Source organism: Podarcis erhardii (assembly GCF_964252035.2).
Source record: "Podarcis erhardii genome assembly, chromosome: 12".
NCBI lineage: Eukaryota > Metazoa > Chordata > Lepidosauria > Squamata > Lacertidae > Podarcis > Podarcis erhardii.
In genome coordinates, this window is record NC_138513.1 from 19,304,009 (window position 1) to 19,327,851 (window position 23,843).

A 23,843-nucleotide genomic window follows, 5' to 3' on the forward strand; every position below is an offset into this window, starting at 1 on the left:
GTTCAAAAAACAAGGCACCGCTTCCGATTGGCTGCAGGAGCTTCCTGTAGCCAATTGGAAGCTGCGGAAGCCACACTGGACATTCAGCTTCCCAAAAATGTATGCAAACTGGAACACTCACTTCCAGGTTTGCGATGACCGAGAGCCAATTTGTTCGACAACTAAGGCATTGGACTACCAAGGTACAACTGCATTGACCGTAAGGTGAAACTTTCAAAGGCTGCTTACAAATGTATTAATAGACTCTTTGAAAGCATTGTTCAAATACTGGTGCCCTTAGCAACATACAATCTCATTTAATCATCTCATTACAATTTCATGACATGAAATGTTTAATGTAACCAGTCACTTTCCACAAGATAATGAACTTTGATACTGGCTTATTACAGTCTATCAAGTTCTCTCAAAAACATTTGGAACTCTTATTCTAACCCATAACCAACTATTATTTGCTCCCTCTAATGACAGACTCCTGTTCTACCTTACATCATATAATGCTCATATACTCATCTCTATCTTATTAGTAAACACAAATCCATCTAACAACTTTCTTCATGTAAGAGTCTGTATTCTACTCGACAAGTTTACTACAGAAATCTCATGAAGATATTTGCTCTTATGTATCTGACATTCATCTTTGTTTTAGATGTGAAAGAGGGCACACAAGTCCCAACAGGTTTCTACTCTACAGATCCAGTGTTGAACAGCCTACTGTTTTCAGCAATGATTAAGTAGTCACCAATAAATGCCCACTAGCAAAGCCTGAAGCTGCACAAAAACAAAAACAGGACTCCAAGGGTCCCTTCACACACTATCCAAGTTAGTAATATATACCTGTTAACTACAGAAATGTCATATATCTATTTTGTAACCATACGTATATGACATAGGTATGGTTACAAAATGGATGTGTGACATATCTGTAAATCTGCTATAGAGCATACACATGGACAAAAAGTGAGTCTCTCACACATTAAGGGGAACACCACAGTTGCATATAAGCACCACAGTTGCTTATATATAAGCATATCCTTTCCAGATTTACATACAATATGAATCAGTGTTATAAAATGCCCTTAAAATATACATATTAATGGATCTACTCTGAGTAGGCCTTAGTCAAACACATAGACAACTGTTTTTCAAATATCAGTTCACATTGCAAAATGGTTTTCTACAAATATGATAAAATCATGTGTCTCTATGATCTCTTGATCAACTGCATCAACCCAATCCAGAGATGTGTAGTAGACTAAACATGCCTGACTGGATCTTATTGATCACATGTTCAGCTTTTACAACATCAAGTTCCAGTGCCAATTACCTGAGCATTACAACCACACACAGAGCAACTAATTCTTCTTCTATTGAAGAATCACTGTCACTGGATTAGGGTGAACATGTTATAAAACATGAGCTACATGTTGAGCAAATTGTGAGGAGCAAGGACTTTAAAACAACAACAACAAAACAACAACAACAAACAACAACAACAACAACAACGTGGTTTTAATGTATTTCATTACTAAAACACACTTACAGAAAAGATATGATGTGCCAACAGAATGTACCACAATATTTTTTGAATGAGAATGAAAAAAATGTAATGAAATGTAGTCACTGACAGCATAACAAAAACCGAAAAAATAAATGGTGGTGAATTGTTGAGAAACCACAGAAACAAAACTATGTCTAGAAAAGATAGTAAAAGTCTGAAAATGCAAGTTAACTTGCACTAACTCAACTAAACTGGCTTTTCTAACAAACTCTTGATATCGAACTAATTTTGAAACCCCTTTCAGTTTCAAAAACATTTTTCCATACAACCTGTAGTTCTGCCGTTCAAGAAATATAAAGCTGAATTGCATCCCCAATGCCCAGTTTATGAAACTAGTATCATAAACTAGTTCTTTAAACTGGCCTATGTGGGATGACATTTTCTGTAGCCTTAATTGTAGCTTTGTAATACTGTACTTGACATATGACAAAGTTAAAAAGAACTATAAGTTAAGTTAAAAAATAAAATTAAGACAAAACAGCAGATCGTGAATGGTGACAGAGGGAACAGGACTCAGATTTCTGGAAGTCCTCCCCATGCTGTGCATCTAACAATGTCCCTACTGCATCCATCTGTCCCTAACCCCATACATTGGTCCCCCAGTTGAAAATGGGATGCTGGATAAAGAGTTAAAGATAGAGTGCATACAGATGACTATGGCACATCTTCCATGAACACTGTATTAATCCCCAGCTAACGTTCAAGAAAATACATGGCAGGGATCATGCTGGCTTATTCTGCCACCCTTTGCCCCTGCTCCAAGATCTCAATGATATTTCATGCTGGGTATCATATATATATATCCGTTTTTAAGCCGTATGTAGGTTACCAAAACCTATATACTGCTTGACTGTAATAAAACCTCTAAGCGGTTTACACACGAGGACCAGAATCCCATAATCAGTACACTCTGGTTTTGTCTACTGGCCTCTATGCATGTACAACTCCAATAATATAGGTGTTCCCCCCGCACACACTTACATATGATTGACTGCTGTGTAACCTCATATACACGCAGTACCAGAAAATAATTAAATAATTAAATTCACCTGGAAATGGCAAGAGAGTTGGAGCGTCCTCATGGCTAGCAAGGAGAACCTCCCAAGAGCATGAAAAGGACATCAGTGAGGGCGGAGGAAACCCTGAAGAGACCCTGAAGAGGCATAGTGGGGCTTTGTTTACACTGCTCAGCCTCCCCACCTAACAGCTGCATGTGCGGGGTAGCACAGCAGCAGCTGCTGCTTTCGTGAAAGTCCTCCAGCCTCCTGCCAGCCCCAGAACTTTAATTATAGCTGTAGATATTTCTGGATACAGTAATTTTGGTATAGATTGAAGAGAGAGCTACAGAAAGGGCATTTAAAGGTTTTTTGAGAGGGTGCTCCCTTCTTTAGCCAATTTCAATTATGTGTGCGGGGGACCAGAATGTAACCTCCGCATAAGTGGGGAGTCGTCTGTAATTAATTTGTGAGTCAGCATAATCTAAATCTCACAACACACGTTCCAACTGAATTTCTACACTGGTCTATTATGTGTAAAGAACATGAGTGGGTGGGGAGCTCCTGCTGATATTTCATTCACTTTCTCAATGGCAAAACAATGTTTAACTACAGATGCTTCCCTAAAGCAAGAGAACAAGAACTGTGAACATTGTGCTATAAGAAGAAAGGGAGAGAACAACAATAACGGTTGAAAAATTCAATTCTACTCTCAATTAGCTTTTAATAAGAACCGTATCAAGGAACTGATCAACAGTAATCTGCTGCTAAATATAGTGATTACTAATAAAACAGGAAATGTCATAAACCTATTTGATCAGTTGGTGATGAAAAACATTAGATATCTAAGTAGATATTACCTCATGCTATAAACTTCAGTAAGACGTAAATAATTTTACTCATTTTCTTTCATACAAAATGTTCTTTAAAGAAATACAAGCCCTTCAAAGCAAAATATGCTTGGTTTTTTTAATGAGATGTGAAATATATAGCATATTTTTCAAATATGAAATTATATCAAGAAAATAAGTCATAGTAGAATTATACCTTATTATAGCGATCATGAGGAACAGACTGCAACACGATAGGTTCCATTGTAGAAACATTTGCAAATTGCACCTCGGGAATGTACAGAGCACAAACCACATGAGCCCAACCTATAAAAAGTTAATTACATTTTATTCTTAATGCCTTCTGACAATACAAATAGAATAATTTCAACTATAAAAAGAACATTTCATATGTCACATGTATTTTCAATTATTTAAACACAATGTAAGTATCTAACACATTCCTTAGCGCATCACAGCATATAAAGATAAGATTACATATTTTCAAAGAGCTGTAAACAACTAATATAAATAATGATTTTGCAAAAGTAGAAACAAAACACTTTTAGATTGTACCTAGTTCTTAATTCACATTAAAATTAACAGGCCTACATGCTTGAAATTGGGAAGAAAATATGCAGATAATTAAACTATAATGGTTTCTCTTCACACCTTTCCATAAGAAAGAATGAATTTTTTGCTTCTTTTCTTGTTGCTTACATCTAAGACCTGACACTATTACTTTTATATCTTCCTGTGTGGTATCCTAGAATGGTATTTCAGCATAAAGCAGCATATATTTTTAGCTTTCTTTCAGTAGCTTTTGATAGTATTTCATAGACCAGTAGGGTATTTTTTTCTGACAGTTTTTTCTTTTCAATTTCCAAGGATTCTTGACCCAGATAAGAGCCTGCCTAATTTCAGGTTCTCTGTGGTTCCCAAGAGAGTCACCAATTTGTGCTTGCCAAAGAAAACAATTTAACCATGTCTGCTACTGTTTCATTGCATAAATAGCTCAGCTTGAAAATTACTTTGCTATTCAAGAGCTGCCCATATTCTGTCCTGGATTACTTTATACAGAGAATTCCCAGACAGTTTGATACACCAATTTCCCAATATGAAAAGCAGCAGAATAGTAGGAATGTTCAAAACGTAATTGCAGCCTTCCACAAGAAATTAGGTCCCAATCTTCACACACACTCTATATCTGTGTTAACGTCCAAACATGAAGAAGGAAAAAATATCACAGGGGTACACAAAGTACCTGTTAGAAATATCACATATACAACTTATCTAATCTTCATACAATGTTATATGGCTCAGCTCTACTTATTCCGTGTATACTCAGTTTCTTCAAACCATGCATGAGGTAATAGATCATGTTTTACATGGCAATGCTGTGAACAGCAAATATTACGTAAAGCTGAAACAGGTTTGCAAACATTTGGGGCCATGAAAGGAGAAATATTTGATTGTCTACAGCTCTCTGGAACCTGCTCCAGAACTATTTATAAATATCTGCAAAGCAGAAATGAATTGTAGTGTTTACAGCATACATACTACGCACTGGTATATATGCAACAAACACCCTTGCCAAAAGTCTGAATCAACCTATTCCAGCATGCAGAAATGTTATGACACACACACCAAATTCCACAAGAGAGAATGTGTGCACAAGGGACAAGGTTAATATACTCTCAAGGTCAAACTAGACATGCCACTGTGCACGTGACTGGCCCTTGTTTACTTTGTTGTCTTTCAAAATCTTTACACCCAATGGCAGCTTTCCTCTGAAGGCAAATGGTAACTACTGGGCAAGTCCTACCTGTATTGGAACCATGAGAGGAGCAATGAATTAAATCCCCCTACACACTTATCCCCACATCAACGTGCCAATCAGGCCTCCCTCAGCAATATTTAACACAGGGAAACCAAACACACAAGTGCCAATCACGTGTACAACATTTAGTGCTGTTCCCCCCCCCCCAAGCCTTTTTCTCTCTCCAAAAATGGGGAAATTGAAAGATGTTGGGCTATGACATGTGACAGGCAAACCTTTGATATTTAAAAGTCCATAATAAATATGACGACAAATATGAAGAAGCATAAATGGACTGAGATAGCTCAGAAAATGAGATTGATTAAATTTCATGAAGTAGTCATTGAGTCTTGGCTCTGCCTTCTCTCTGCCCCCTCCCCACCCCCTCACAGCTCTTTTTATGGCAATGAGTGCATTATGTCTGCTTGACACTATGGAGAACAGAAGGAGACAGAATGGTATTCAATGCTAGTCCTACTTAGATAGACCTACTGGAAGTTAAGAGACATGACTAACATAGGTCCCTAAATTTTAATGGGTATACTCTGAGTAGGACTTAGTCAAATATATAGTTTTCTTATTTTTACTATAATTATCATGGTTTCTCCTGTTTTTATTGTTTTTTCCATTCTCATAAACTGACAAAACGAAAGGGATGCTAGACTCCTTTCAGTTCAGCAGCTTGGAGCTCCACTTGTAACAAAAAAAATGAAATGAATTAAAAATGTAAATTCAATTTGCAATGGACCAAATAAATTGTATTTTAATATACCAAACATGATAATCTAATGGCAAACCATATTATACAAAATACATGTTATGTTCCTAAAGCAACAAAGTGACATTTGATCTGTAAAAGCGGCTTTAAAAAGTTGATTTTTTTTTTCAATTGTCCACAAATTTCCACACCCCTAAAAAAAAAAAGGAAAAAATATTCTCCTGTGGGTTCAGAATTTCCAAAAAAATTATATATCTAGTAAGAGTTGCATCTACTGCTCCACCCAGTATTCCCTCTTCCCCACCCAGTACTGGAATGCAACATCCAGAAGGTTTTCCATAAGATAATGTGACCTGACCCTCAGGCTGAAAAAGTCTCCACACTATTGAGATAAAGCCTTAAATGATAAATGTATTCTGGTTGGTGTGCTGTTAATAGGAGGAGGAAAAAAGAGCCCAGGATTGATACATGAAGTTACACTGAAATACCACTTTGGCTTTAGTTATTTCTGTTGCTATCTGCTGGAAACAATGTCTTTGTGCTCCTAACAACAAAAAAACTGCTGGGAAATTAATTTTGCTGTATTTCAAGTAGCTAGCTGCCCACAAGAGGTTATGGCAAACTGAAACACTGATTTATGTAGAGCAGATTATACTAAAGTGGAAGTTAGGGCTATAGCTTTCTTTGGGGTCCCAGAAAGCCACTGGTGTTCATTTTTCAGTTCCCCTTTCCACAGGAACTCATAACCTTTTATAACAGACGTTGGAACTAATGCATCCCATCTGCTTTCTGCCACTAGAAATAACGTGTTCTTCTGTTCAGGGTCCTAGAAAGTGACCTGCTGCGTTCCTGGCTAATATTGTTTATGCACACTGCTCCATTCAAACAGCTTTTTTTCATGAGCTAATCATTTTTCAGATTTCCTTTCTTCCAAACCCTTAGATACAAACCCCATGACATAACACTTGCTTTTTCAGGGAATGTTGAAAGCAGCTGGGATCTCTTTGGAGACAGAAATGTCCTCTTAACTGAGCAAGATAAGGATATTACTTCCCACCCCCCTCAAAATTTTAGCACATTTGCACCAGATAAGAAGTATCCAATATTATTATGTGTTAAAAAAACCTTGGGTTCTGAATAGGCAACAACATTAAGTTCTAACACTACTATGCGCTTACAGTGGGCAGTTAGCACCCTCTGAATGCATGTTACTTAAGGAACTCACCAAGTATTGTGAGAATTTGCATTACACTGAAGCTCAGTGTATCTGACTGCAGACCATAATCCAGTCATCTTGCAAACAGAACTATATCCCTCACTAAGATAACAGCAGACAATTCTGAACAGTTCAGTTGACAAGGGCCTTCCAAGTATTATATGCTAGGATAATTTATAGCTTGAATGATGCCATAGGTATGGAAGTCACACTGGGTGACATCCTGATAGCTAGTAAGGCCTAAGGCCTGCCTTTCCATCTTCAAGGTGGCAACCATAATAGCTGGGGCTGAGAAGAGCCCTTCCTTGCACAGCCAGTGCATCTCTGCAGGAAGTGTTCACAGAAGCTCCATCAAGAGCCATCAAGAGCCACCAAGAACGTCTTGGCCACCTAGAAATAATCAAAGTAGCATCTAATCGTTCTAACTGTCATAGGGATTACAGAAAACAAAAGGACTAAGAATACATTTGAAAGGCATCGTCTGCTTTTTCATAATTCATGTCTGCACCCACATTTGGTCCCTAGTTTGCTTCTTCAGCAGACATGCAAGTCAACAACTGGAACCCAAACATAACTGATCAGAAGGAACCTCCAGAGTTAGAGATCGTTCCAAATGGCCTATTTGCTGCCTGCTCAACTACCATCCAAGCACTGTAGATGCCTCTCAGATACCTGGCTGTTGGAGGAGTCCTGCTTCACTCAACAGAAGGCATGCAAGGGCTTTCCATAGGTAGGACACAGCTTCCAATAAGCTTTTTCACATGTATTTGTTGATTTGGAAAGACACATTTGTTCTGTCCAACAGGAGAGCAAAGGTTCTGAGAGTCAGACAGACCACTCAGAACTCTAGGAAGCTGATGCTACAAGATGTCTTACAGTGTGACCACAGCTCCTAGATGAAGAATTATTTGAAGTGTGCTTCCCACATAGGTAGGCTGGCATTGGTTACTTCTGAATATACTATGAGTAAGTCTTTGATATGTACACCTTTCCACCATAGTCCACTGGGATATTGACATTTGAGTTCCTGAGTATGCAGATATGTGGGTTCAATCTTGATGCAATTTGATCTTGAAGATTAGCAGGAATGTCTGAAGAGCTCAGACATGTAGATAGGCCCAAGAAAGTCAGCTGAAATTAAAACCCATCATTTCCAACAGTCTGGCTAAGAGTTAAATCTCCTTTGACCAGAGATAACAGGTTTTTCCCCCCTCTAAAAGAAAAGAAAAACAATTGGCTTCCAGAAAGAGTTATCAAAAACATGTGCCTCTGGGGCTTCTGTACAGTAGTCTGCACATGTTAAAGACACAACCAGGTAGTCTTACAAACAGGAATAAAACTTGTACTCTACCATCTTCAAGTAAGTCTTATTGGTAACTAGGACCAAGGACAGGAAGAAGGAGCTGGAGACAGAACAACTGGCACTGAAGTGCAGAAGGAACAATTGCAAAGTCAACGAGGCAGTTAGCAGTCCTCCATAAAATTTATTCATGCAAGGAAATCTTAACAATACAGGCGTGCAGAAATAGTGCGACCCAGCTCCATGCCAAAGCGTGGAGATCTACGACCTTTCTGAGGTCTTCTGATTTCTTCAATATACTGACAAAAATATAATTCACCTTAAAGAAGTAATTATCCCTCTGGAACTAGCTCGGAGTCTATTACTCTTCTCTCCAGAAAGTATTGGATAGCATTGGAATAGTGTTGCATCTTTCTTGGGTTGCCTGAGCAAGGGAAAGTAAGGGATGGTCTCTAAGTATGCCTGAAGGGGGAATAACTTTCTCTCACTGTTTGCAGAACCCACCTACAACATGGCCCTTCAACCACATATCTGAAAGTGTTAAGAAACTAAGGAGCCTTGAGTCAAGAGGAAGTGTTTCTCCCCAGCTTAGGGCTGATCAGAGTTACTCTTTGGTTTGGGAGAACTTTTGGAGTTTGGTGTTGCTTCTCTCATGGTCAGTGTTAGAAACTGAGATATGAAAGCTAGGAGCTAAATGGCACCTTAAACCTAGGTTATAGGTGCAACAAAGGAATGTCTAGGTGAACTTTTTTATAACAAGAATACAAAGCTGAAAATGAATGAACTGCTGCTAAAATATTATGTTCATTTTTCACATGGTCTAGTCGTTCCCCTGCCCACCCCCCTAATATTCTTAAGAGAATCTCTTCTCCAGTCTTCAGAGAGTAGCTGGAAGTGGGGAGACAGAAAAAGGTCCTCCTTTCCTTCCACTCTGCAGTTTTAATCTGAAATCTTAGGCACAGTTCTGCACCCTGAGCTCAGAAACATCTTGCACTAATGACATTCCCTGTCACAAAATGCGCCTAGAACAATGGGAGTTTCGAAAACTGCTCATGGTATCCCTGAGATGGATGGCAGAAACAAGAGGAATGTCTAGAACAGGAGGGTATCTTGTCCATAAAACAAAAGGAGAATAAGGCAATCACCAAATACTGGAAAATGAAAGGCAAGACCAGAGTGCATTTCTACTATGTTGGTTTCTGGTTTCTCACTCCCTCTCTCTCATTGTTTATTTATTATTGTTATTGTTATTAATAATATCCACCCATCTGACTGAGTTGCCCCAGCCACTCTGGGTGGCTTCCAACAAATTAAAACACTAAGCACAGTAAAACATCAAACATTAAAAACTCCCTACACCTTCAGATATCTCCTAAAAGTCAGATAGTTGTTTATTTCCTTGACATCTACAGGAAGGCATTCCACGGGGCGCGACTACCGAGAAGGCCCTCTGCATCATTCCCTTTATGCCTGAAGAGCACCACAGTGTCTTCCTATACAAACAGATAGATGACTTGGAATAGATGGAAGGTGCCAACTTCACAAGAAGCTACCTTCCGAATTCCTGGAAACAGAACTTATCTCAATATTGAACGCCCTTCTCTGTACAATGAATGAAAATAATTTAACAAAAACTATTTGCTTTTAGAAGACCTACTAATTTGTTTTATCAGACTATCTTTAGTATTCTTTTTATTTATTGCTTACTATACAACACACCAGTACTTAGGTGGTGTCGAACATGCCCTACTCTCAGCTTCAATCAGGAAAGAACAGCCACAAATCAGTCCAAGTTTGAAAACAGATGATTCAACAATCAAATTAAAGTTGGGTATCTCAACACTAGCATTATGAAGCTGAGTTCAATATTAAAATCTCACATTTCAAAGTAGCAGAAGGGTTATGTTGTTTATATTTATTAAGTAATTTATATCAGAATCCGGCTACAAGCAGATATAAGTACTTAATACAATATATTAGCAGTAGTCGGTGACAGCACTTGGGTAACTTAAGTTTGCATTAGTGCTTTTTCTTTTAACTTGCAGAGCCTTAATGAGATTCAGAAGGAGAAAGCTGCTGACTCAAAAGCTAGCATGTGACATTCCTTACAAGCTTAGGAGATCCCCACTCTAACCCTTAAAAAAATGACGACACTATTGCATTGTTAGTTGGCTTTCAACCAAGCAGCTGCCTTCCAGAAATCCTGTTATAAAGCTGACAAAGAATGCTGATGCACAACATTCCTGATCAGCATCCAGTTGGAACAGATTTCAATCCAATAACTGGTTCTAAATATGCTGAACTAAAAAGCTTTGTTGTGTACAGTGCAGGCTTCCAAACAAAACCGTAAAACAAGAAAGATTGCAAATACTGGGTGCTTTGTAACAGTTTAAAAGAACCAACTCCCTCACAGCTTTTTAAGTCTCTTATTGATTTATTTAAAGCACACACATACAAACACAAACAACAACTAATACCCAAATGTTTTTGCAGAGATACTGAGCTTTAAAAAATAAGTGTCTCTGGTATCCATTCTTACTCCAGGGCATCTTGCTGGAGATCAAAGATGTGCAATTTAAGAGTAGTAGAACAAGCAAAACATAAGGTCAGTTGTTTATGCAGTGATTAAGACCTCTGTGGAAATCTTGCAAGATATGCATTGCCAGTTACAGCATGCAACTGGAATTTAAATTAGTGAATCTAATACACAAATAAAAAGTATCCAGCTTCTTAAGAAGTGTAAGATACTATTAGACAAGAAACTGATGCAGAAGGAAAAACAACTGTATAATGCAACAATGCGACGGGGCAATTTACAGTAAGTGGACATGACGAAAGCTTGGTATAGCAACAGTTAGTGATATTGTCAATTTCAAGTGGAGTTCCAACAGGACCACCAAGGTGCAGTCTTATGTTTGGATTCTGTCAGGCCCCTCTGCCCACTGAACCTCTTCTCTTTATCTTTGCTTAATGCCTCAAAATTTGAACTTTTGTTCTTCTACTATTGTTATTTTGAGATTATGAATGGAAGAGCTCTTTCTATTTGCAGCAGGAATAGGAATTCAGAAAATGCTGCCAGGGTGCAGTGCAGGGTAACATTTTCCACTACCCTCTCCTTCCCCCAGCAACCCCTTTCTCATGGTGTTCCAGAATGTCACCAAATGGTGCAAACCACAATTTTGAGGAACAAAGGGGATGCAGGGGGAAATGGCAGAAAATGCCACTGGTCCCCCCCCCCCACATCCTAGTGGGAGCTTCCTACCAAATGAACTCCACCCATAGGTTGTTCCCACCAGCAGAACTTTAGTTAAGATCTAATCCCAAATTATTATTATTTTCATTCTTTTACATGCTATTCTGATTTTAATGTAGTATAAATTCTGTTAAAAGAATACAAAACTAAAAATATAACATGGTCTATGATAATTTCCTCGTTCAACGCTAAATAAGCTACATGTCATAAACACAGCTTGAAACATAATATTGTAATAATGAAACAATTTTTATAATGTCTTAAAATATGAGAAAAATAGCTTTTCCCAGGGCAAGAAAAAACATGATTTTCCTGGCAAAGCCTACCCCTAATAAATACCATGCAAACCCTACCATTAAGTTGAAAGTAATCTTCATTTTAGGCAAGCATTATCCAGAAGCAACTTTTGAAAATAGTTTTAAAGGCTTTATTATTTTTATAGCATATCCTCCAGATTGTTGATAATAGGAGGCTGATATTTTTGTGCAGATAGCAATTTAATGTTCGGCAGCTCATTTATATTTATTTTTAAATTGGTGTGCTGCCAAACATGGTTCCTTGGATCCCTCGGGCTGGCTAATACCATATCATAAATATAAGAACAGTACCAATTTAAAATACAGAAACATAATACAAGGGGGTGGGGAACCTATCTGGCAGGTTCCAGAAACATTTAAGTGTGTGTGCCCTTTCTTTAAGACTTCACTCCCTCCCCTCAAAGCCTGAAGCAGGAAGGATTTCATCAACTATCTAAAAGTAAAAATTGAGCTAGTCATGTTGTAACAGGACTTTTATGACTTGAAAAAGCTCCAGTGGATGGCACTGTGCAGATAAAACAGTGGTGAAGATAGGATTTCTTCAAAAACACCACCAAAGAATCTGTGTTCAGCTGAACCTAACTTGACCTTTCCTACACCTTTCTACACCTCATCATCCAGTTCCTTCATTGTTCTCAATTGCCTTGAATATCTAGAGCAAGTCTGACCAGGCCTGATGGGAGTTGGAGTCTGCCAACATCTGGAGGTGCACTGGCTACTCCTGTTCTACAGCCATCATGTCCAATACTCAAGTCGGTTCCAGTGGGTGGTGGAGGACCAATCTTGGTCTGCCAAGGGGCCAAATTAACCCATGAAGCAATTTGCCCCCAAACATACCCACCTGTCCACCAGCCAGTGTCACTGGGTAACTTCACCTGATGGATAAGGGACAGGGTAAAATCCTGCTGAGTACTGTGAATCCTGTAGGCAGCAGGACTACACTCTCTGCTCACCAACTGGAGAGCAGGAAATTCAGTCTTGCTGGGATTTGCTTTGCCAGCACATTCCCTGCAGGGAATGAGCTCAGGAAGCAGACCGCTTCCCGCCACAGAAATTCCCACCTATCAGTCAACTGACATGTTGTGGCCCACCCCCCATCAAAGTTGGGCCCCAGGGGTCGGGGGAAGATAAAGATGTGGCCTATTGAGCTAAGTAGTTATCCACCCCTGAGCTAGAGCTTTGACAGGACAGTCTGCCAAGTGCACCAAAAATGCAGTTTGGAAACCAACTAGATCCATCAACTTTCAGATGAGAACAATCCTTATTAGCCTGCCACCTCTGCAAGACTTGACAGATACTCCCAGAAAGTCAACTTTCCATGACAATGGAGTAGTTGCATCCCCCAAACAGCACCCTCTACCCACTAAGAGAGTACCCTAATTAATACACATATTCCATGTCAGTAACCACAAGTTCATGGAAGTTAACACCTTATTCATTGTGGTAATACAACAGCAGAGACAAGGCTGAATTGAAAATTCTTGAAGTATATGAGCTGCTTTTCCAAACAAAGTAGCATGAAGGCAAGACCAACTTGTTTCTTGATGCATATTTTCATCTCTTACACTAGACTCCTACACAGAATAAGAGATAGCTTTGCATCAATAATAATCCACGTCCTATTTCAAGAAAATTATGCTAATGAATCATTAGGCAAATTAAAGCTAAGCTAAAGTAAGCAATGCAGACTTTTGCTTTCTTCTAATAAGCACATTTGGGGCTCTTAGCCAAAATTTAAAAATCATGTGTTACTGATTCCCTCTAAAAAGCATTATAGCAAGAAACCTGGCTTGTAAGTTAAAATGAGAGTATAAATATGTTTGTATTAGTGCCATGTTTTTATCTTTTATCCTATTTCTGCTTTTTGTAAGCCACCTCAAAAAGTCTCAAAAAGAGATGGGTCTATAAAATAAAACTTTATCATGGAACCATGGAAAAGGAAAGTAATCACCACGGAAACCCAAATTAAGCCTTCACAAAAATGAAAAAAATTAAGCACAGATAAGTTTCCATGTATTTTAATACAAACAACCTGCACTGGCTCCAAAGTCTAATTCAAAGTGCTGATGAGCCTAAATGGTGTGGGTCATGGATACATCTCTTCTTCTACATGAGCCTAGCCACAAGTTTAAAGACCTTCTTCAGGAGCCCTTCTCCATGTGCTCTCTCTATAATGGATGGGTGCAGGGTTGGGCAAGCTAGTGTGTGCTGTGTAGATATTGCTGGACTACAAATTTTGCCAACCCTGATCATTAGCCATGCTGGCTTGGGGAGAAGGAAACACCATTTTAAAGTCAGGTGGTATCATCAAGTAGTTGCTTGTCATATTAAGTGTGCCACTTGAGTTAGCAAACCATAGCCACTGAAGGAATTAAATAACCTTCACTGTTCACTTACACTGAATTATTTTTGCATAAAATTAAAGTCTACAATTTATATACAGCCCTCTAGCATGATGCAGTGCTCTCATTCTCCATGTGTAAGAGGAAGATAAGATTTCTCATATACATGCTGCAAGAATAAATACATTTTACAGTGATGAGCACCTAAATTATTAAATATACAAACCCTGAAATACCTAAGGTTCAGAGCTCTTTAGAATAACAGAATATTTATATGTGGGGCTCCAAAAATCTTAACCACACAAGCTACGTTCCAATTTTATCAGTTTATGCAACTGAACTGCAGAAAAAGGAACAAAATCTTTAAATTACTAGAGACTTTTTTTGAAAAGGTAAAAGACTTACCCCCATTATCAGTCCTCTTCAAAGCACCATCCTTATGAGGGCATAATTCGCATCTCTGCAGGAAGGCAAACAGTTATTAAAACAAGAAATAAGGTACCGTTCAAATATTTTCTGTAGTTGACCCATTTCCTATTTGTCTCCTTTCTCATAAATATAGATGCTTTCCTTAAGTTAAAAAACCTCTCTCTAACAGATATCTATGTCTTAAATCACAGCTCAGTATCCAACATTTCACACCCATGGTTTCTATTCATCTAAAGCTACTTATGAGAATGGCCATTTCTGGAGCTCAGTTTCTAAATTACAGACAAGTCAAACCTCCAGAGCCTTTAAGTTCTGTATTTACAGGAACAATGACACAAATAAGACAACCATGTGTGCTTCTGCATACACACACTGCTCCAAGTGACAGTGCTAAAAGCAACACTGTTGTATCAAAACCCACAAGATAGATCTGTTCTGCATGAGCCACATAATGTTATGGCCTAAAAGAATCAATACCAACCATTATTGCAAAACTTTATGTTGAAACTGTGATGTTTAGTACAATACTAACCATATCCAGAATTCAAATTAAAGTTGGTTATCTCCACACTAGCATTATGAAGCTAAGATCAAACAACCAATATTAAATTCAAAACATTTGAAAGTAGCAGGAGAGTTATGTCGTTTATATTTATTAAGTAATTTATATCAAAATCCAGTTATATCAAAATCCAGAACTTCAGTTCTCCATAGATACTTCTTTTTTACTTCATTGCCAATACAGAATTATAAGAAAGCTTTATCGGTACTTGCAAAAGTATCCTCCAAGACTGGAATTAATAATACCCCAAAGAAGTTCATGTGTTGAAGATAGAGCATTGCAGGCAGGCTACAGAGCCAACCTGATTTATCTCTCTTTGGTTTACAGTGTATTCTCACAGTGGGGTGGTGGGTGTCCAAAAATCAGTGAGTAAAACATTTATCAAGATAGCAGAGTACCACACTTCTGGTGGCACAGTGTTTGTGTCTGGCTTCTCTCTCTCTCTCCCCTTGTTGCAGGGAGTCAATGGGGAAGAAAATGAAGGTTAGCATTCCCTCACAAGATCCTCTGCCATCCTTTCCCCTCACCAGAAAAAGGTTGTGGTGGTGGGAAACACAACTATGAAGCATGCAGTACAGTATTTCTGCAACTGTTAGCCTCTGAGCAGCACTGAAAATCCTGCCTGGTTCTCTCTGTACTTCCATATTAAAACTAGAACATGAAAAAATCCAGGCAAAGGGGAAAAAATGAATTTCTATGGCTTCCAGCGGATATATGCCCACTGTTAACCTGAGAATGAGAAAGCTTCACCCCCTGCTAAGAATAATACATTTTGAGCAATGCTACCAAGATAAGAACTAGATTAAAACATGCACCCAAGTATTACACACCAATTCAAACTTACCACTCTAGCTGCTCTTTCCTGAGATTCACATTTTCTACAAAACCAAGGTCCAGTAGGTACTTGTACAATTCCATAGCATGCTATTTTGGGAGAAAAGAGCCAAAAAATCATATTAAAAATACATATATTATACAGAAAAATAAGTCCTGCAATACACACATAGATAAGTGCAAGGGTCATTCTGAGAGTACATTTGCAAACTGGAGAAATTGTTGCGGGCACCACACATACATTTCAACCAAGCACACACCATAATGTATTCTACTGGCTACCATAGAATGTTTCTTTCAAGTCTAACTTCAACAGGGGGAGAGGTGGAAGAAAGGATGCTGTGGGAGCCCTTGGTCAATGGGTAAATAAATTTTATTTCATCTGTCTAAAAATCACAGGTTATCAGTTTATTTTAGGGTTGTGCATTGGATTCAGAAGAACCCCAAGCTAAAATTTGATGCCTCAGTAGTATTGTAAGCTTACCTAGGTAATGACAGGACCTGTGCAAGTCTGCATCAGTTAAAGCAGGGACCCTAAACCACTTAATATTGACTCAGTGATAGACATTTTAAAAATGCTGCAGACAAGTGTCTACTAAAACTGAAGATAAGCTTCTACGCTTACCACACAAGTTAAATGCCAAATCGTGAGGTGAAAGGGCGACAGGTACACTACAAAATTGAAATTTAGCTCGCCAAGCTTAGGAAAGACGTCAGTATAGAATGGGATAGCTTCTTCACAAAGACAGGTCTAGCTTGTAATCATAAAGCAAACCCCTTTTAGTTATTCCTATGCCAAAATCCATTTTTATAAGGTGTATCCCACCTACCTGCCTGCAGGGTTCGAAATTAGCAGGGCACCAGGCACATTTTGCAACTACAGATTCTCCATTTGCGAGCACCTCAGAAAGTCTAGGTGCCATTTTTTGCGCCTGGCTGACACTTAAGGATTACTGAAATGTATGTGCTTTGAAGCCTCAAAGTATATGTTAAGGATAGACAATCCTTAACTACTTAAGAAGTTTAACAATAAAGAGTAGAGTGTTTGGAAAACCGAAGTATAGTACCAATATTTTTATTTCAACACCAAATTAAACATGTATTAACAATTTCCTGCTAAAAATGTGATATTAACAATATCTCTCTTATGCTTATCAAAATAATAAATTAAAAGTGTTGCTGACCCCCACCCCACCCCCCGACATTCTGCTTTGGCACCCAAAACCCAGGTCCCAGAAGCCATTTGGCTCCTAGCTTTTCTATTCTAGCTTCTAACACTGGTTGCCTGTAATTTAGCAAGCATTATCCACTCTACAAGGGACACAGGTGGTGCTGTGGGTTAAACCACAGAGCCTAGGACTTGCTGATCAGAAGGTCGGCAGTTCAAATCCCCGCAACGGGGTGAGCTCCCGTTGCTCAGTCCCTGCTCCTGCCAACCTAGCAGTTCAAAAGCACGTCAAAGTGCAAGTAGATAAATAGGTACTGCTCCGGCAGGAAGGTAAACGGCGTTTCCGTGCGCTGCTCTGGTTCACCAGAAGCAGCTTAGTCATGCTGGCCACGTGACCCAGAAGCCGTATGCCGGCTCCCTCGGCCAATAAAGCGAGATGGGTGCCGCAACCCCAGAGTCGGTCACGACTGGACCTAATGGTCAGGGGTCCCTTTACCTTTACTATCCACTCTACAGGGACCTAGTATGCCTACAGAATTTGTTAACTTCTGTCAAAAGTGGGGGGGAGTGTCTCTCTTTTTTTGCCCATTAATGAATGAAGGGAGAAACATGTGGACTAAGACAAACCTACAGAGCTTCTTGAACCAAGGCTGGCTGTTTCCTATAGTATCAAATCTTGTGGTCTAAATGTGCATGCAGACACACACAACATACACGCACCAAAAAGACCGGATTCAGTCAAGTATGGTAAAGAAAGAAAATTCTACTAATTTCAAAAGGCATTTACAGCCAAATGAGTTTATAACCGACACTTGCACAATTCTGGGTGCAATCCACATCCTACTGAAAGCAAAGACAGAACTACCATTGTTTCCAAGTACACAAATTGCATTTTTTTGTGTTACAAATAAAAACATTGTATAAAAACAGCCTTGCAGAGCAGACTGCCAAATTTAACAACAACATGTAGGTGTCACTATAAAAACACTATCCAAAAACATAAGGAGAGTCATTTTTACACTCAAAAGTATGTCCATTTCTAATCAGTACTCTTGTTATCTAATATACCACAACAGAGGATATGTGCAGCATTATCACAGAAGAAAGCACATTAGCCCAAAGATGCAGTCTCATCTTGAACCTGAATTCTTGTTTAACAATGGCTGCACTCACACATAATAAGCCATGAACTGTGGCTAAACAACCCATGTTGCATGTGCCCAGTTACCTCTGTTTCACTCCATGCTTCCTGCGAGTGCAAAACCCGAGAAAAGGAGAGTTAGCATTATATCCAAACCCAGGATCATTAAACCTTGGCTTAAAATTGACTTAAGTTTGGTTCAAGATACTTGGTTTACAGACCTGGCTTGTTAGGGAGAAACAACCCACGATCCCAGGTTTAGAAGTAATGCCAAGTTAACCCTTCCTAGTTTGTTTACTTGCTCATGCAAAAGAAGAAACAAAGTGACAGCAATCAGCCTGCATGCACTAGCATAAACCTCCTGCAAAGTATGGTGTATAAGCCAAGGTTTTTAGCTTACAATTATATGTTAAATGTGGCCACTGAATCACTGGCACTTGAAGGCGTTCACCCTTATGTGCCTGATCTTTTCCATGACTCCTCTCTAGTTTCACACTTTGCTGGAGATAAAGCCTCCCCCAATTAGACCCAAATCTGAAGTCTAAAGTTAAATAATCCATTTGACCTTGCATACCTAAGCTCCTGTTTGTGCTTCTCAGCCTGCCATCTCTTGTGACCTGCCTCCTGTTATGCCTTTTACTCTTTCCACAGTTCCTGCTCCCAGTCCTTCTGAATAATCTACCCAGCTGTGACCTTGGCTACTATCAGTTGTGATGTTGGTTCTTCTTTTGCATGTACGGTATAAACTGACTGCACTGTCTCTCTTCTGACTCCTGAGGTCTGGTTCCTCTTTATGCTTTGTGCCTTAGACTTTTTTCACGGTTCCTGATCCCTCTCTTGTCTGGCTCTCATTCCATGGCTCCTCAAAACCTGCTGTTTGTAGACTCTGCATATCCATCCAAAGCTCTAATTCTGCAGCCACAAGCTTATCAGGTGTAAACCCAATGAAAACACCCATCCCTACAACAAAGTGCTCACCAACTGCAGCACTCTGTACTCATTCCCATAGGCATTTGGGCCAAAGTGTAATTTTCCCCATATTGGGAAGTGTGCCAGGGACAGTCTCTTCTGGTCTTAAATGGCCCAAGAGGAAGATGAGATATTTCAGATTCCAAGAAAGACTGCAGAAGCAGCAGGAGGGGACAAGTGAGAGAAATACAATAGAAAACACCCATGTACTGCTCCAGAGAAGAAGGAAATTAAACATTTTACAGTCCTTATCATGTCTACTCAGGCAATGTGAATAACCCTGCACACCTGTGCAGTCCCATCCTGATTAATGAAACTTAAGAAGTCAAATCTATACTCAAGTACATATTATTATCCCTGACATTTATTTATATAGCACCATCAATGCACATGGCGCTTTATACAATTAAAGTGAGAAATTCTGGAGCTCAGAACAGGTATATGTACTCAAAACTGCCTTCCATCAGCATTTGTCAATGCTGGTTATACCTTTTATACTTGCTCTTAAGCCTCAACAATTTGCCCTCACATAATTTATGATGAAATGCTACATATGTGCAAGTCTCTCTAAATCCATGTGTCACAGGCATGACTGAGCTTAGGAATTAATATTGCAGAGACCACTGTGCAAACAGATCAACTAGCCCAAGGCTTTATATAGTCCAGAATTCAACTGCATCATAAAGCTAAATACCCTGAATATGTGCACAAGCAGAGAGCATGTAACAAAACTAAGTTGGAACAGCGGATCGTATAGAATTCTACTTGAGAATTCATTAGTGCATCAGATCAGCACTATATCTCTGGATAGCTTGAGTTATACAGCACACAGTATGATCTTATGTGTATTTACTTGGAAGTTAAATTGCATGGATTAAACTGGGTTTATTTCCAGATATGTATGCATGAGACGGGGCCTTAGATACACTTTGCAGTGTAGGCTGAAGCTCCCAACCAACCACAACTGCAGTGGCTCCTGCATCTGAATTAATAAAAATCTTGGGTGTATTGGGAATGTTTTCCAAAACAGAGCCGAATATTTCTATCACCTAATTAGCCAAAGTGATTTCAGAAATTTTGGGAAATGGTGTTGTCCGCATGTCCAAAAAGATGGAATAAACCTCATAATGCCTCTAACCAGAACAAAAAAGAAAATACAGGGTCTCTCTTAATACATAAGTTGTGCAAAAGTAACTGGCTTTCTTAAAGCAAATTTCCATGCTAGCACCCCTCTCCTTTCCTTATCTAGAAGAAAATGTTTATGTCCTACTCCATTTACTCCTCAGTGTTAGGACACCATCAGACGCCATGCTTAGTCTCTGTGTCCTAGGCTGCCATTACATAACCAAAGAGGGTTAGTTACTTTAGAGGAAGGGGATACTTATTTCTGTACTGTTCACATACTTTGCATGTGTAAGTACATTCCCCACAAGGAGAACCAATTCAAATGGAATAACTATTCAGGTGAAGATTGCTCTGGTTTCCCTTTTTAAGGTGTCATCTCACGTTATTTCTGCAGCTCTACAAAAGTCTCCCACAATTTCAGATTCCTTTACTTAACATGCTGTCACTGAAGATTGGAGCACTAAAGGAATGACAGCTGTTTCTCGCTACTGTCCTGCTGCACAGTCACCTTGCTTCTAGGGCCCCTGGGGAAATAGCAGCTACTACAGGAAGAGGGGGGCCCTAAGCTGTTTCTTCTCCATGAATGTCTAGCTCCCTCCAACAGGTTTATTGGTACACATGAAATCAATAATAGAAGTTTGGGAGTGAAGTTTTCCCAGGTAAAGCTTTCCTGAAATATAAAGGAAATAGTACTTTGATTTTCCCACAGTATATTAATAGTATTTAATTTAATTTCCATAGAGAGAGCCAAGCCTTATTGCAAATAACTTTGAGGACCCTAGTGCAGACCCAAACAATGATATAACAAACCAGACATTTGCAGCTATTTTTCAGATAATGTAAATTATATGTGCATTTACTTGGGAGTAAACCCCACTGAACTAAATGGGATTTACTCTGAGAAAACATGCACAGGATCAAGCTTTCTGGTGTTTTTTCCGAATCAAATTACACACCTAGAGTGCAACTGTGATTTAAAAGCAAAACAAGTACACTAATCAATATTAGTCTCACATGAGTACTTTTGTACTGTAACTCCTCCTATAAGTCTCCCTATTCCACTTTCAATTTCTTACTTACTTCCTATTTCCCATTCTCAGACTAAAGATTAAAGATTTTGCAAACTCATAACCACATCAACAGAAGAAAAAGCTGGTTAGCTGCATGTGTGGGAAACTGAATAAGAGCACAGATGCCACAGTCTCTCACTTTCATTAAAAACTGAGACTTACTATAAATATAGATATCAATTTCAGTTTACAGAGTACAGAGGATTCCACAAACAATATACTGTAGGGTGCACGTAAACTAAGGTTTTTCTGCAATCCAATAGTCATGCTGAAAGGGGATGGGGCACATCTGCACCACTTTGTAATAGGTCACCATCTGCGGCCCATTTCCTGGTTGCTCACATGAAATCTCATACCTCTAAACACGCATAAGCTTTTGTGAAATGAGAGGGGAGCTGAAGTTTCACATTGCCCCTTGACTTGGACAATGTCCCATCCCTCCTCTTTCTCTAGCACATGCTAGACACCTTGACCCCTTTTTCAATGCACTGAATCAAACACATAGGTAAAAGGTAAAGGTAAAGGTACCCCTGCCCGTACGGGCCAGTCTTGACAGACTCTGGGGTTGGTGCACCCATCTCACTCAAGAGGCCAGGGGCCAGCGCTGTCCGGAGACACTTCCGGGTCACGTGGCCAGCGTGACAAAGCTGCATCTGGCGAGCCAGCGCAGCACACGGAAACGCCGTTTACCTTCCCACCAGTAAGCGGTCCCTATTTATCTACTTGCACCTGGGGGTGCTTTCGAACTGCTAGGTTGGCAGGCGCTGGGACCGAGCAGCGGGAGCGCACCCCGCCGTGGGGATTCGAACCGCCGACCTTTCGATCGGCAAGCCCTAGGCGCTGAGGCATTTACCCACAGCGCCACCCGCGTCCCCTCTAGCACATGCTAGACACCTTGACCCCTTTTTCAATGCACTGAATCAAACACATAGGTACACAGTTGCAATTCTAAAGATTTGGCATTTGCTGTAACAAATAATAGTAAGCCCAGACCTGAAATTCTAGAAAAAGTACATGCATGCACACTGGAAACATAAAAAGATTAGTTCCAAGGTGTCACCCTTCGGGTGGAAGAGAATTCCTGAAGATTTTCATGATAGACAAGTTCACATGAAGGAATGACAGTTTATTCCATTCTCCAGTGCTCCTTCTAACTAGTCACAAACTATGTAGCCCTGCAGCCACCTCTCACAAATAGGATTAAAAAACAATCTGGATCAGCTGGATCTTTTGTACTATCATGCATGTACTCGCATACTCTAAGTTACGACCGCAACAGTAACATATTCCAGACGTAAAGGAAACTCATACAGATCATCAGAGACAAGCAGAGACACACTGTGCTCATTATAGCAAGCAAAACAGCAACACAGCCACTCAGCTGGGCACCAGCCAACTGCTCTCCCTCCACTAATCCAAACAAATCTACCATCAAAGGATAAGTCAGTAAACGGTGCCCCTTTCCTCCCCTCCCCCAACACTCTCCTACCACAAACAGGAAGTCTCCTCATCCAGCAGACACCATCCAGCCAAAGGACGCTCCGGCAGAGGCAGTCGGGAGGAAAGGGGCAGTCACATGACAGCTAACTCTCTCCCTTTGACAAACACGTTTTCTGCCTTCTTACCTAGGTTTAGGAGACAGGAGGAGGAGCAAGACTTTTCGAGGACGTGCCAAAAAGTGCAAAGGGATACCGACGTAGCAGGCAGGGGCAATTTTGCTAAAAGCAAAAAAGCGCACGTTGCCCATACTCTCTTAAGCTCACGTCGAAGTGTTTTGATACTGCTCCGTACCTTTCCCTTCCTGCCTACTTTCACTACTAAGGGCGGAGGAAGGGAGGAAGGGCAGGCACTCACACAGGATGAGGAAGTAACGACTAGGGCGACACACGCAACTTACTCGTTCACACACAAGGATAGCACACCTTGTTTCTGACATTGCTGGCCACCCCTCCTCCAAAAGCACATGCCCGGCCGCCCTCAGCATCTTTGGAGGGGGGTCCACCCATCTCCCTTTTCCTAAAACGGGCCCGCCTCCTTGAGTTTTAAGTATCCACGAACACAGCCAGCAACAGAGTCAGGAGGAGGCAGGGGGACGGGGGGAAGGCGACCCACGCCTGCAAGCAAGGAGGGGAAAGACGTGGATGGCGCACTCCATAAAGTGGTGACTTGTGACGCGTGTGTGAGAGACAGAGAAGAG

The 23,843-nt window shown here is 40.0% G+C and overlaps 1 protein-coding gene across 5 annotated transcripts in view; it reads right to left on the reverse strand.

Moving 5' to 3' along the window:
* MLLT10 (MLLT10 histone lysine methyltransferase DOT1L cofactor) overlaps positions 1-23,843 on the reverse strand; it is a 100,818-nt gene that overhangs the window by 76,090 nt on the left and 885 nt on the right. For 4 of the 5 annotated variants that reach the window (XM_081881926.1, XM_081881924.1, XM_081881928.1 and 1 more), the window contains exons 2-4: positions 16,184-16,263; positions 14,754-14,808; positions 3,601-3,710 (exon numbers count right to left, since the gene is read on the reverse strand). In XM_081881926.1, coding sequence (XP_081738052.1) covers positions 3,601-3,710; positions 14,754-14,808; positions 16,184-16,263 — 245 coding nt within the window. Of the gene's footprint in view, positions 1-3,600; positions 3,711-14,753; positions 14,809-16,183; positions 16,264-23,135; positions 23,272-23,843 lie in introns of all 5 variants that reach the window. The other variant, XM_081881927.1, reaches the window with a different exon arrangement.